Consider the following 12,552-nt stretch of genomic DNA (forward strand, 5'->3'; position numbering starts at 1 on the left):
CAAAGTAGAAATTTGTGTTTGTGGTTTCTTTCTTTAGTCAAATTTAATTCCCCTGATAAGGTGCCAGATTTACTAAAAAGGATAGCATCAGCACAATGACCAAATAACGCCCATGGCAGCCATCTGCTGTGACTTTCTGGAAGGTACAACTTGAATCTTCTCACACCGCTGTCTGTCTGAGGGTTAAGACCTGGTTTTAGAGTTATGTTAGGTGTGAGATTTACTGTAGTTAATATGGTTAAAATTGGGGGTGAGACGCTGGGAGTGCATTAATGTCAATAACTGTCCTCACAAAGCCGACACAGAGCAGAGCTGAGGAGGAAAGGACGGGAGAGGAGAACACTGCAGCTACTCCGGTCAGCTGATGCTACATCTTTAATATAGTTAAGACACAATGATAAAACACAAGTGAAGGAATCCAAGACACATTTAAGCAAAACGAGAATCCCAACCTAACCATGAACACTGCACAACAGGAAACAATAAAATATAAACTGCGCCCTTCAACTACACAAACATGACGTACACAAACATCCATATCACAATGTGTAGTGAAACAGTACATTTTTAACTATGTTTGTATAAATGTTTTTCATGACAAAGCTGACAGAGCTGGTTGGTATAATAACATGAGAAGGACAGTTATTACAGATTTCTGTTCTTACTTCACTGAACCTAAAGCTGAACTCATTTTCTGACAGGTATGCAGGTACTAACAGAGACTGGTAGCACAGGTGGTCTGTTGGCTCTGTAGATGTAGATCACAGAGAGGCTTCAGAGTGAGATTAAGGCGTGGTTGGTGATCCCCCGTCAGTCAGTGTCTTGAAATGGACGGACAGAGCTTCTTCCTCTGGGTTTGGTGGGCGTCTGTACTCCTCCCTCGTCATCAGGTGTCCCAGCACCAATCCAAAGCACACCAACAGGATACCCAAGACGTTGGCCAGCACTCCCTCTGGGGTGAACTTAGAGTAGGTCGGCCTGGCCCCAAGGAAGCAAGGAGACATCATAAGTGGGTAAGGGCATAGTAAAATTTAAGGTTAGTTGAGATAAATCAGGAGCAGATGGTGGTTATTGAGGATTTGCAGACATGTGACCACAAACCATGTGATGTTAACTTGTCTGACATTCTGCACTTGTGACATTGTGGGATCAATGAATGTAGGTCACTCAGTGACCATCCCTCAACCAGCAGTTGTGAGGGAAAATTTAGTACTCCCCGACTTTACTGCGAGTGGTTGGTGGAGTTTGCTGGGAAATGATTGCTTAAGGATCACACAGACCTACAGACTGGTCAGTGATCAACCTGGCAACCACGTGTCACCAGGGAAAAACTTATTCCGGTTGGCAATGACCTTCTTCCGATTGCTTTGGTCACTATCATATTGCTGTGTTTGTAGTTTGAATGGAAATGACAAACTTGCATTTTGGAAAGTTTTGCTACCTCTTAGCATGTCATTAGCAAGTATTTACAGACAACGATTTTTAAAAATTGCTCACAACCTCAGCAGCCTGCTAGGAGGTCTTTGGTGTAGCGCCTTCTTTGCAACCAATTTCATGCAGCCAACAACCTCCAGGAACCACTACACATTTTCCTTAGCAACTGGTGATTGTACCATGTCCACCATGGTAGGCAACAAGAGCAGTGTGCGGATGTACTGGATTAGAGTGGTGGATTTCTTTTTATCAGAGCCATCTGACTTCTGAGATCCAAGCTGTAATCAGCGATGACCCTAACTAAAAAGGCCTTTACGCACCAGACTCGTAATATCTGATATGAAGCCATTAAAACCGGCCATGTTATATTCCCTGGACAAATGTCCAGCTTTATATTTTCAGATCAAACCACTGGTGCTGACTATACAATAATGTGGAAATAGTCAAATAAATGTAGTTACTTAAGCAAGAAATGATTTCAAAAAGAAATGACAAAAACACAACGACCTTCACAAGCCACTCGTGTGATGTCATATTGTCTGTGGTTTATGCCTAAAGAACATCACTAATGAAATGAAGAGGAGACGAGGGGGCAGATACTCGAGTACAGACATACATGATGTTGAAGAGGAGCGTCTCCGTGATGCCCAGCAGGCTGGTCCCTACGGACATTACCAGCAGAGCCAGGCCACAGAACACGTGGACAGGCAAGTATGAGGCTCGTAACCATGCCGACGCAACAGGAAACAGGAAGAACATCAAACCCATCACCCACTGGCAAAAATGGAGGGATAAAAAGTTTAGTGTTGTAATGTGTTACATTTGCTGCAGAGATTCAGTCTGTGTGTGTGTACCTGTAAGCAGAACAGGATTAGGGTAGTCATACCGCACCAGCTGTGTAGAGAGTACATGTCAGGAATCTTGGCTGCCCTGTGGTAGTCAAACACAGCCACAAAACCTGCACGCACGCATAGAGCAACATGTCAGACGGACACACACATGGTTATTTAAAAAACACAAACATCTGCAGCAGTCAGACGCCGGCTGATGTAGCTCCCTTACCTACAATACTCATGATGAGAGCGAGCAGGTGAATAATGCCGTGAAGCAGCTTTACGTTCTTCTTCGGCTCATTGTGAAACACTCTGTAGACCAGGATGGCTGGAGAGGCAGACAGACAGAGACATGCAGACAGAGGGAAGACTATAGAATCCATTAAGTGCATTTAACACTGATCAAACATTACACACATGTTAATTGCTGTTTGTTCTTTTTTAGACTTTTGTTTTTTCATCCAATGCAGTCTGAAACAGCAAAACATGATTCATACTCATATTTCATAACCTCAGGGTCGGTGGTTCGATCCCAGGCTGCCTCCTGGCTGCATGCCAAATATCCTTGGGCAAGATACTAACCCCATGTTTGCCTACTGGTGGTGGTCAGAGGGCCCAGTGGCGCCAGTGTCCGGCAGTCTCGCCTCTGTCAGTGCGCCCCAGGGCAGCTGTAGCTACAATGTAGCTGCCATGTGTGGACCCATTGTCCATCATTTTTAAAGGTGCCTGGCAGAATGTGACACGTTACTAATGGATGAAGATGTCTGCAATCAGTCTTTAACACGGTGCACGCCTGTAAGCTGTTTGCATTGACCACTGGGCAACAAAATTAGAAGACCATGTAAAGTATGGAAGGAATCACAAGTAAAAAGAAACAATTGTTATTTTGAGGTCTATCTTTACTTTGCTAGAAACATAATCTGTATTTTATTCAGAATTCAAGGCAACACAACTAAACAGCATGATTGTGTGTCACTTCCTGCAGTGACACCATTATTGGAGCTAACATTTGATTTTCTATAAAATAAAGCAATTACAGATTCCTTCCTTCATTCCTTCTATCCAGTATAAGGTCACAGTGGGGCTGGAGCTTATCTCAATGGTTATGGCTCCAGAGGCAGAGTACACCCAAAACAAACTGCCAGCCTGTTCCAGGGTACCAGATACAGACAGACAATCTGTCAAGCTCACAGCCACACACTAATTTAGAATGAACAATCACACGACCCCCTATAAGCAAGCATTTGGCAACAGTGGGAAGGAAAAACTCCTTTTTAACAGGAAGAAACCTCCAGCAGAACCAGAGTCAGGACGGTCCAGCTGGAAGTGAGGGGACACTGTGGTAAAAGGTCAGCATTAATACTGTGCAGCAACTGAGCCTCCAGCTCTACCACACACACTCTCTAATTGTTCTCAGCATAAATCCTTCATTCACCCACCTGAGCCAACAGCTTTGTTTAATTTCCACTTCACAGCGTCACAGAGATTTGAGCCACCTCATGAGGGTGCAAGATACTCAAAAGAACCCAATATTAAAGGCGAAGGAGGGGGGCATGAGCTGAAGTGTAACAGCATTAGTGTGGACATGTGTTTGTTTCTGTGTGAGGAACACCCCCAGGAGGTTTCCATTTCACATCAAGATCCTTCCTCAATCTCATTCTAATGTCCAGTTAACCTTTGTTTTTATTGCTCTAATGCAATCTAGCACTGAACCAGTTGAGCTAATGTGGTTACTCTCATTAGAACGGTACCCAGGGCTGCGGACACAAAGCAAAGTCTGCTGCAGCATGAGCAGGTGGCAGCAATACGTCAAAAACAGTGACGGTGTGTCCAAAACAAATCAAGTTGAGCTGGATGACTGACGGCACCATCAAAAGGGAAAATCTGCATTAAAAAGAAACTGAACACGGGAATTGGAAAGAATGGCCTAACCAAGCTGCTATATAGTGTCATTTAGAAACAATGAATGAATGAATACATTTAGACGTATTAATGGCTTGTGTGGCACAGTAATTGCTGGTGGGCAGTCTCTCCACATCATGTCCACATACCAAGCGTCTGGATCAAATGAACATGTGACATCTGAAGTTCAAGTCAGATTTGACAAAATTCCTACAATTTTTATGCTGTTTAAGTATTTAGGTCACCTCACAAAACATTTGTGTGTGACAGAGCAACTTCACCTCAGCTGTCATTTGCACTTCCTTTAATCTGGCTGTGTGGATGTGTATGTCGTGTGGGCGTGTCATCCAACTGTCTTAATGTGTGGGGTCAAGTGTGTTCTGCATTTTTCACTGTTGTAACGTTGTATTGTGGTGATCTGAGTTCAGTCTTGAATGATGTTCATCGTGCTGTTGCAGAGTGACTAAGACTAAAGCTACATGAAGACTACATACAAAAGCATGCAGTGCTGTGCAGACATCTTAAGCCACTCTTCATTTTCTTATATTTTCCGTTTTCAGCAGTCAGACTTTCATTATGTTTTTCTTAAGTCTTCTTGAGCAGAAACTCTTCCAGCTTTCTGAAGGTCTTACATTGACTGCATTTTCACCCATTTTCAGTCCAGTCCTTGTACCTGACCGTTTGAAGAGGAATGTTTTTTTGTTTTTTGAGCCACTTAACACTGGCCTAAAAAAAAAATCAACAATACAGTGTGACAGATATAGAATAAGATTCCTGCACCAACAAGGTGATTTCCCGAGTTACTAGCAGTAACCCAAGTTTCTGGCAATCCGTCCAAGGATTTCTTTTTGACACCCAATGGCCGTCAGGATGGTGTCGACTAGCCTGTAGAGGTCAGTGTGTCCCATCATGGGGATGCCTCCCCACACCATCACTGACCCACCACCAGAGATGTCAGTCTGAACAATGCTAAAGGCCGCATCCCATTCTCCAGAGCTTCTCCAGGGTCACGTGTGTCACTCAAGGTGAACATGCTCTCAATGGTGGACCGGCCAGTTCTGGTATTTGATGGCATACAGGGCTCTACGGTACCAGACGGTTCTACCCTCATAAAGTCTGTTTATGATTTTTTTGGGTCAGAAACATTCACACCAGTGGTCTGCTGGAGTTCATTTTGTCGCTCTGGTAGTGCACACCTTGTTCCTCCTTGCACAAAGGAACAGATACTAGTCCCAGTGATGGATTGAGGGCCTTCTACCACCCTGTCCAGCTCTCCTACAGTAAATGCCTGTCCCCCAGAACCTCCTTGTGGCAGTGTTGGGCAGCTGATGATATACTCTGATTAAAAAGTGTTGCTTTATTTTTTTTTGTAGAGCCTCATCCTTTTGTTTTCATCGAGTTATAACTAGCTACATTTGTGCATAAAGGATGACAAAAGGCAGAGTAAATACATGAAAAAGCTGAGTCAAAAATATTATTTCACTTTCATCTAACAAACTAACTTCCTTCTTAATGTCAGGTATCAAATTAACTGGTAATCTGGTAATTAGCATGAAGGTCAATTGCAACTAACCTGAACTCTAACACAAGAATATTTGATTTTGTTTATACAATTTTGACAGTCAGGGTGCAAATAACATAATAATTCCAACTGACACATTTTAAAACTGGTGGAGTGCAGCTAGCAGCGGTTAGCTCAATATATCCAGCACAGGGAGGCTACAGCATGAACAAACAAGAAGACCCAGTTCTGAGAAATACCATAATTGGACAAGAGAATTTAAAGACCAATAGAGTGGAGGCCCTCTGCTGTCAGTGAAAAATATGCTGTTGTTTGCTGACTGGTGCTTTTTTGTGCCACTTTTCCCTTTAGAGTCATCCTGTCAAACCTTTACTGGATGCGTGACAAAAACACACACGCAAGCTGTTTACATTCATTCAGTGATGCAAACCATTCCCCCTTTCCTCTGTTTGTCTCAGTCCTGCTGGGTCAGGTTAGGGAGGATTGATGGGTGTCTGGCCAGCGTTAGCTTAATGTAACAAGTCAGCAAAACAGTGGCTTGAGGCTACGATGCACTGGTGCACACTCATAAGCTCAGACACACACACACACACACACACCAACAGTCCTGCTAATTTAGAGCAGCCATTTTCTGTTGAGCATTTTGCAAGGAAAAAAAGAGAGAGGAACAATCACTGACTGCAAGTTTTTCAAATTATTCTAACATTTTCAGCTGAGCTCTGGCTAACTGGTCAGCTGGATAGCACTTTGATATTTCAGCAAGAACTCTCTGCTCTGCTTCTATAAAGCATTTATGGTGCTCAATGGAAACAAGCCCACGATTGGGAGCAGGGCTGGCTTGTGTTTTAGCCACATGCTCAATAAACAAATATCAGTATCAGCTACGAGATGTTACATTTTAAATTAAGTCGCCTATTTCTACCCCAGGTGGTGCAAGTTAAGAGTTTAACTTGAATAACATTGAAACACTTACCAAAATGCTCAACTTGTTTTAAATTGAACATGATGTCTTTGTTTGATTTCATGTTGATTCTGGGTTTTGTGTGTGTGTGTGTGTGTGTGTGTGTGTGTGTGTGTGTGTGTGTGTGTGTGTGTGTGTGTGTGTGTGTGTGTGTGTGTGTGTGTGTGTGTGTTAGCACTTGTTTGCATTAATAACCTCCTGTCTCTATCTTTATTCTTCGTACAATGTGTTCTGTTCAATAAATCTTTTATAGATGATACAGATGATATTTCATGACTTCCCTGGATTATTGCTTAACACTAACATTAGGGATCTAAAATGTTTGACAGTAGCACGGTCGGTATGTCTGCTGGAAAAAAACCAAATACATAATAAACAAACATTTTATATCAATTTTATTTTATTTATGCAGAGTAAATTTGCAAAAGCAGTCGCCTCAGGTACTTTATCTTGTAAGGTAGAAACCCGACAACAATACAGAGAAATCCTCAACAATCAGCCGACCCCTTTTGAACAAGCACTTGGCCACAGTGGGAAAGAAAAGCTCCCTTTTAACAGGAAGAAACTTCCAGCAGAGCCAGGCTCAGGGAGGGGCGGCGATCTAGCCTGACCTGATGGGGAGTGATGGGTGAGGAAAGTAAAGCCTTTTTTTAACAATGAAAAAAGTATAATACAATCACAGAGATGCATCACTCAGTTTGAGCCACATCCTGATTAGGCTGAGGTTCTACCTGTACACTCATTGATCAGTGTGGACTCACCATCTCCATGCAGAAAGACCAGGCCCAGCACCATACACAGAGGGTGGATGTTAAACTCCTGCTTTGAGCCATTCCAGGCAAAACCTCCACGGAAGTGACCCATCCACACACCGGTTAGCACCACCGATGCCAAACCCAGCACCTGGGACACTCCCACCAGCCCCGCAAACGCAGCGCGACTACGACGGGGGGCAGAGTCCTCCATGATCTGAGAGACAGGAACAGAGCAGTTAGAACCGATGCCTTAGGCTGCACCATTTGCTGAATAAAATCAAAGTAAATTCAATTAGAAGGATGGGTTAGACAAAGATAAACACAGAGCATCAACAAAGTACCTCATAAACATTATTTTTCATCATGTCACATTATAAAGAGTTTGACTTATTTGAGCTTTTGAGAGGAAAGAAAGCTAAAAGAACTCATATTTGCTTCAGGAAATTTTGCAGTACGAGAAAATCTGTACCCATGAAACATAACATCAGCCAACATCACTCCTGCATTTGTATTCCATCTTTAGGGTCTGTCTTTCACCAGCCAGTGTCAAAGACTGGGCAGTGAAAAGACTCACCAAGGGGCCGTCTACCATGCTAAAAGGATTTAGCTGAACAGTCTTCCATCTATAAAAAGAAATATAAATATCTAAAAACAGATATACTGAATGCCCTCTGTGACTGATTCAGGATTCAGGCCTGCTAGAACATAAAATCAGGCTCTAAACCCTTCATACACTGGTAACAAAAAGCACTACACATACATCATGACATGTCTGTTATCGTGTGCTAATATCCGGCAACGACACTCTTCTCATTCCTTACAATAAGGAATGAGAAGAGTTATGGGTTAGTTTCAGTTTCTTGGGTAGGTTTTTCATAAGATGCCGTATTAGTGTATAAAATAAGCATAGAGCATGTCAATTACATTAACATGCAAGTACAACATGCACTCTGATCAGGCATAACATTAGGTCTGATCATGCCTATTGTGTTGGTCCCATTTTGCTGCCAAAGCAGCCCTGACCCACTAAAGCATGGACCAAGTAGTTAGCAACAGATCCTTTAGACTTGGAAGTTGCGAGGTGGGGCTTCCAGAGACTGGAATTGTTTGTCCAGCGCGTCCCACAGATATTCACTTTGTGGAAGGGCATATTTTCCTGCTGAGAGAAGCTACAGCCATCAAGGAATACCGTTACCATGAAAGGGTGTTCATGGTCAACGCAATGCAACAATGAACCTCCATTTAGCAGCAATAACAAGGTTAAAAAAAAGGTTTACTGCTGCTAAAGGAGACCGTTCTTGCTCTCTGAACTTCCAGTTTCTTAATGGATGTCCACCAAGGGAAGGAAATCACCTGCTGTGCTCTACTTTGTCACTGATAGTCGGTTGTTTATGGCCATTCCAGGCTCTGGTTGCCTGAATTAATGAATTTGCTATCCTGACATAGATCTGTTATCCTTTGCTCTCATGTTAGTAGTCGCATTAGTCAAAATAGCTGTTGGTCCCAAGTTTAATTATTCTCAACTCTGAGGCAAGCGATTAAAGGAACAGCCAATGGGAATGCAGAACACTGTTGATTGACATAGGACAGCGAATAGGCAACAGGTGTTCTTCTTCTGTTTCACAGGAAGTAGTTTGCCTGGAAGTTTAGAAAATGTTGTTCTGGTGCCAGCACTTATTTCACCCATAGTCACTTGAACGTCATTGACTTTCTATGGTCTCTGCTCACCTTGTGGTTGTTGCTCTTAACCTCTCACTGAAATTCTGCTAAACATCAGCTGGACAAGCCTAAATCCTGATGCCACTGCCACCGTGCTTCTTCTTTGGGTTGATGTTTTCATGCTGTTAGGCATTCCCTAATGTGCGTCTAAGAAATGCATTAAAAGGTATAAAAATAGCATAAAATGGAATAACCTATTTGTAATGGCTCCTTCATGTACTTACACGTCTTTGGCTCTGAACTGCGCTAAACTACTGACGCATAAAAGGAGCAAAAAGTCTGTTTCGTTTCACAACAGGATCTTAAAGTTCCTGATGTCACTGTTACAGAACAGAATCACCATGGCACGCACACAGCCAGCACCACACTGGCTTGAAGCGGAAGATTTAAAAATAAAAACACACAGGAGCCCGTGTGTGCTGTGTTTTATCATGTTTCATATCAACCCAAAAGGCACAAGGTATCAATGACGCTCCCAATGCATAACAGGAAGTGTGTCACAGCTGTTACATGAGGACTGGAGCACAGAACAGCCGAATCCAACGGATTTCCACGACTGCAGCTCAAACTCCATTATCAGCTCCTCTTTGTTACAATTCACCTTCCACGCACACGGCGCGCGCGCACACACACGGGAAGAATGACAGCAAGTCAAACAGTCGTGTTCACGCTCCCACGGTGCGCTGTTACCTGTGGGATCAACGGGACTCTCCAGCCTGCTTTAGCTGTGTCTGAGTTATGTTCACAGTGACTGTGGAAAGGCACAGAGCATAAGGTTGACAGGAAGCGTGGAGTACTTACTGCGCTCCACGGTCTGCTCGGCTGTAGCGAGGAAGTCCTGCAGAGTGGACTTTACAGATCCGCCTTCCTCCTCCTCCCCTGCCTGCCACCGGGCTCAAGTGCGCCTGTGTGTGGGTGTGTGTGTTTGTTTTGGGTGGCCTTATTAGACCAAAAAAAAAAAAGCCCACGTGACTTTAGGACGGCGATGAGCAGTGGAAAGCATACTTATGTTTATATATGTATGTGATCGTGTTAATAATATTAATATTATTATGAGGATGATGATATGGGGATCAAACTCTGATGTACACACAGCTCACACAGAGGATTCCAAGAAAAATGAATCATGAAAATGAGATTTTACGTGATAAAACGTCACGACAGCGTCAAGGGAGGGGTGGGAGGGGGTTGTCTGCGTGGACTTATGACTAACAGCTTCGATGTAAAGGTTTGTTGCCTTGACAACGCTGGAGTGGGAAAGATGGAGGTGGGTGCGTGAGCGAGAAGAAGAGGAGGAGGAAGATGGGAGCGCTCGTCTTTGAATGAGAGCAGCTCGTTAGTGGAGACGCAGACAGTCATAGCCACCAGTGCTTTTAAAGGCACTACCCACTCGTGTGGATTCTCAGTTTGCGTTACCTTCCAGAAAGCAAGTTTCACTCAGAGTAATGAAGACAATGGACGCAGGGGCGGAAGGGGGCGGGGGTGTTGATGTGGCACAGTAATCGGAAAAATTCACCAGTGTATCGCTGTAAATGTATAACTATGAAACACTATCGATGAAATATGTTGGGTTAATAGATGGAAGCAGCACTACATCTTATTATTAGCTCTAGCCCTATTAAGTCACCATTAAACCTTCTTTTTTATGTTTACAGAATTCTGGTGGGTCTGTGCACATTAAAATCATTATAATTCATTGAATTATCAGATGCTTTTGTTTGTTTAAAAAAAAATTTCTGATAGAATTTCCCAACTTCTTAAAACAATCACGGATACAGATCTACGTTCTGCGCATCATTTCCTGCATTCTCTTAAACCTTTAAGCATCAATATGTGCATGACAGCAGAAATATATTTATTCCAGTAAAGGAAAGCACACACACACACACACACACACACAAGAAAAGCAAATCATGCAGGTAATAACATCAGCTACAATATAACAGTGAGGCTCTGTGGCACTCTGTGTCGCTGTCAAATTTTTCCTGTTAGCTGTTGTTGGACGGCTGTGGCTCAGGAGCAAATGCTGCTGTTTCAATGTGATCATGAGTCATTGCTCTTGTCTTGTAAATTTTATCAGGAGTGAATATACGTTCTTGATAAACATCAGGAAAAGAGATTGAAATGTACTTCAAAGAGCCGAGCGTCACTCTGAAGCCTTATCCGTGTTGTCAGTTGTCAGTTGGGAAAAGTGTCAACCTGTGGAGCTGCTGAAGTACAGTTTTACTCATGAAAAAAAAGGTTTAACATAGCTTTGATTTTTAGTAGTCATCTTCATCTCCTCAGTGTTACTGAGGCTGACTGAAGACAAGAAGGTCAGGCCAATAAATCCTTAGGATTAGTCACCACCAACGCTCCTAAACTTCATAAATAGTAGACTAATAGAATAGGAGACTTTGTACTCAGACTAAAAAAACCCAACATTATATGTTCTAATAATTTCCTGCAAAAATCACAGCATGATTTTGCTGTGTTGTTTTGTTTTTTTTTAACACAGTAATATTCTGTAAATAACAATGCATTCTGGGAGCTTGTGGCTGTTTGGCCTTTAAATCACAATTACAAGCTCCACTGTAAATTTCACATTTACAGATGCACTCATTTCTAGTGGACTTGGACAAGCAGAAAAAAGGGTGAAAAAACAAAAACTATCGATTGAAGTGCACTTAAAAATACTGCGTTTACTCCTAAAATGTAGTAAAAGTACTGCGTTATTGCAATCACAGTAACATCCCTGCACTCTGCCTTCTTCTCCTCTTGAGGGCGCTGCTGTCTCCGATAATTCACCTTGTGATCGTGTGTTTAATGAGCAGCAGCCAAATCCTTGATGGTGTTGATCTTGGGGTTCTGGGGAGTTGTTAAGGGACAACAACAGATGACAGAAAATATACATCCTCCACGACGAGGTCTAATATCTGCATATACTCAATATTATCCAAACGTCCAGCTGCACTGCTGGACTCACGTGTTTCTCAGGTGTGTGTGTGCCTAAAGCCTTACGCTGTCACCTTTTTTTAGAAGAAGGAAAGAGAACAGTTTGTCAAGGATATCTTCATTAATGTCAGAAATGGGTGGCTACAGCCCTGTGTGTGTGTGTGTGTGTGTGTGTGTGTGTGTGTGTGTGTGTGTGTGTGTGTGTGTGTGTGTGTGTGTGTGTGTGTGTGTGTGTGCGCGCTCTCTTTTTCAGTCTGACATTTCTGATTTCTCCTGTGACTCACTGGAGGCTGACTCACCACTGCTCCTTTTGCGTAAGTGTGTGTGTGTGTGTGTGTGTGTGTGTGTGTGTGTGTGTGTGTGTGTGTGTGTGTGCGCGCGCGCGCCACATATTGACATGCTGTTTATTAATCTGTCCTCAACAGCCTCACAGCCTCCATCCCCTTCCTTTCTTTTCATCTTTTAATGTCTTCTAACTTTTAATGACACCCA

At 43.0% G+C, this 12,552-nt stretch overlaps 1 protein-coding gene across 1 annotated transcript; it reads right to left on the bottom strand.

Annotated features, from left to right (window-relative positions):
* Positions 1-352: 352 nt before the first annotated feature.
* cyb561 (cytochrome b561) lies at positions 353-10,252 on the bottom strand. Its single transcript, XM_026166028.2, has 6 exons — positions 9,928-10,252; positions 7,414-7,621; positions 2,497-2,595; positions 2,289-2,392; positions 2,051-2,208; positions 353-978 (listed from the first exon to the last, which is right to left on the bottom strand). Exons 2-6 carry the CDS (start codon positions 7,616-7,618, stop codon positions 786-788), a joined length of 759 nt encoding a protein of 252 aa, XP_026021813.1. The 5' UTR covers positions 7,619-7,621; positions 9,928-10,252; the 3' UTR covers positions 353-785.
* Positions 10,253-12,552: the final 2,300 nt, after the last annotated feature.

The sequence above is a fragment of the Astatotilapia calliptera genome, chromosome 4 (assembly GCF_964374335.1).
Source record: "Astatotilapia calliptera chromosome 4, fAstCal68.1, whole genome shotgun sequence".
Classification (NCBI taxonomy): Eukaryota; Metazoa; Chordata; class Actinopteri; order Cichliformes; family Cichlidae; genus Astatotilapia; species Astatotilapia calliptera.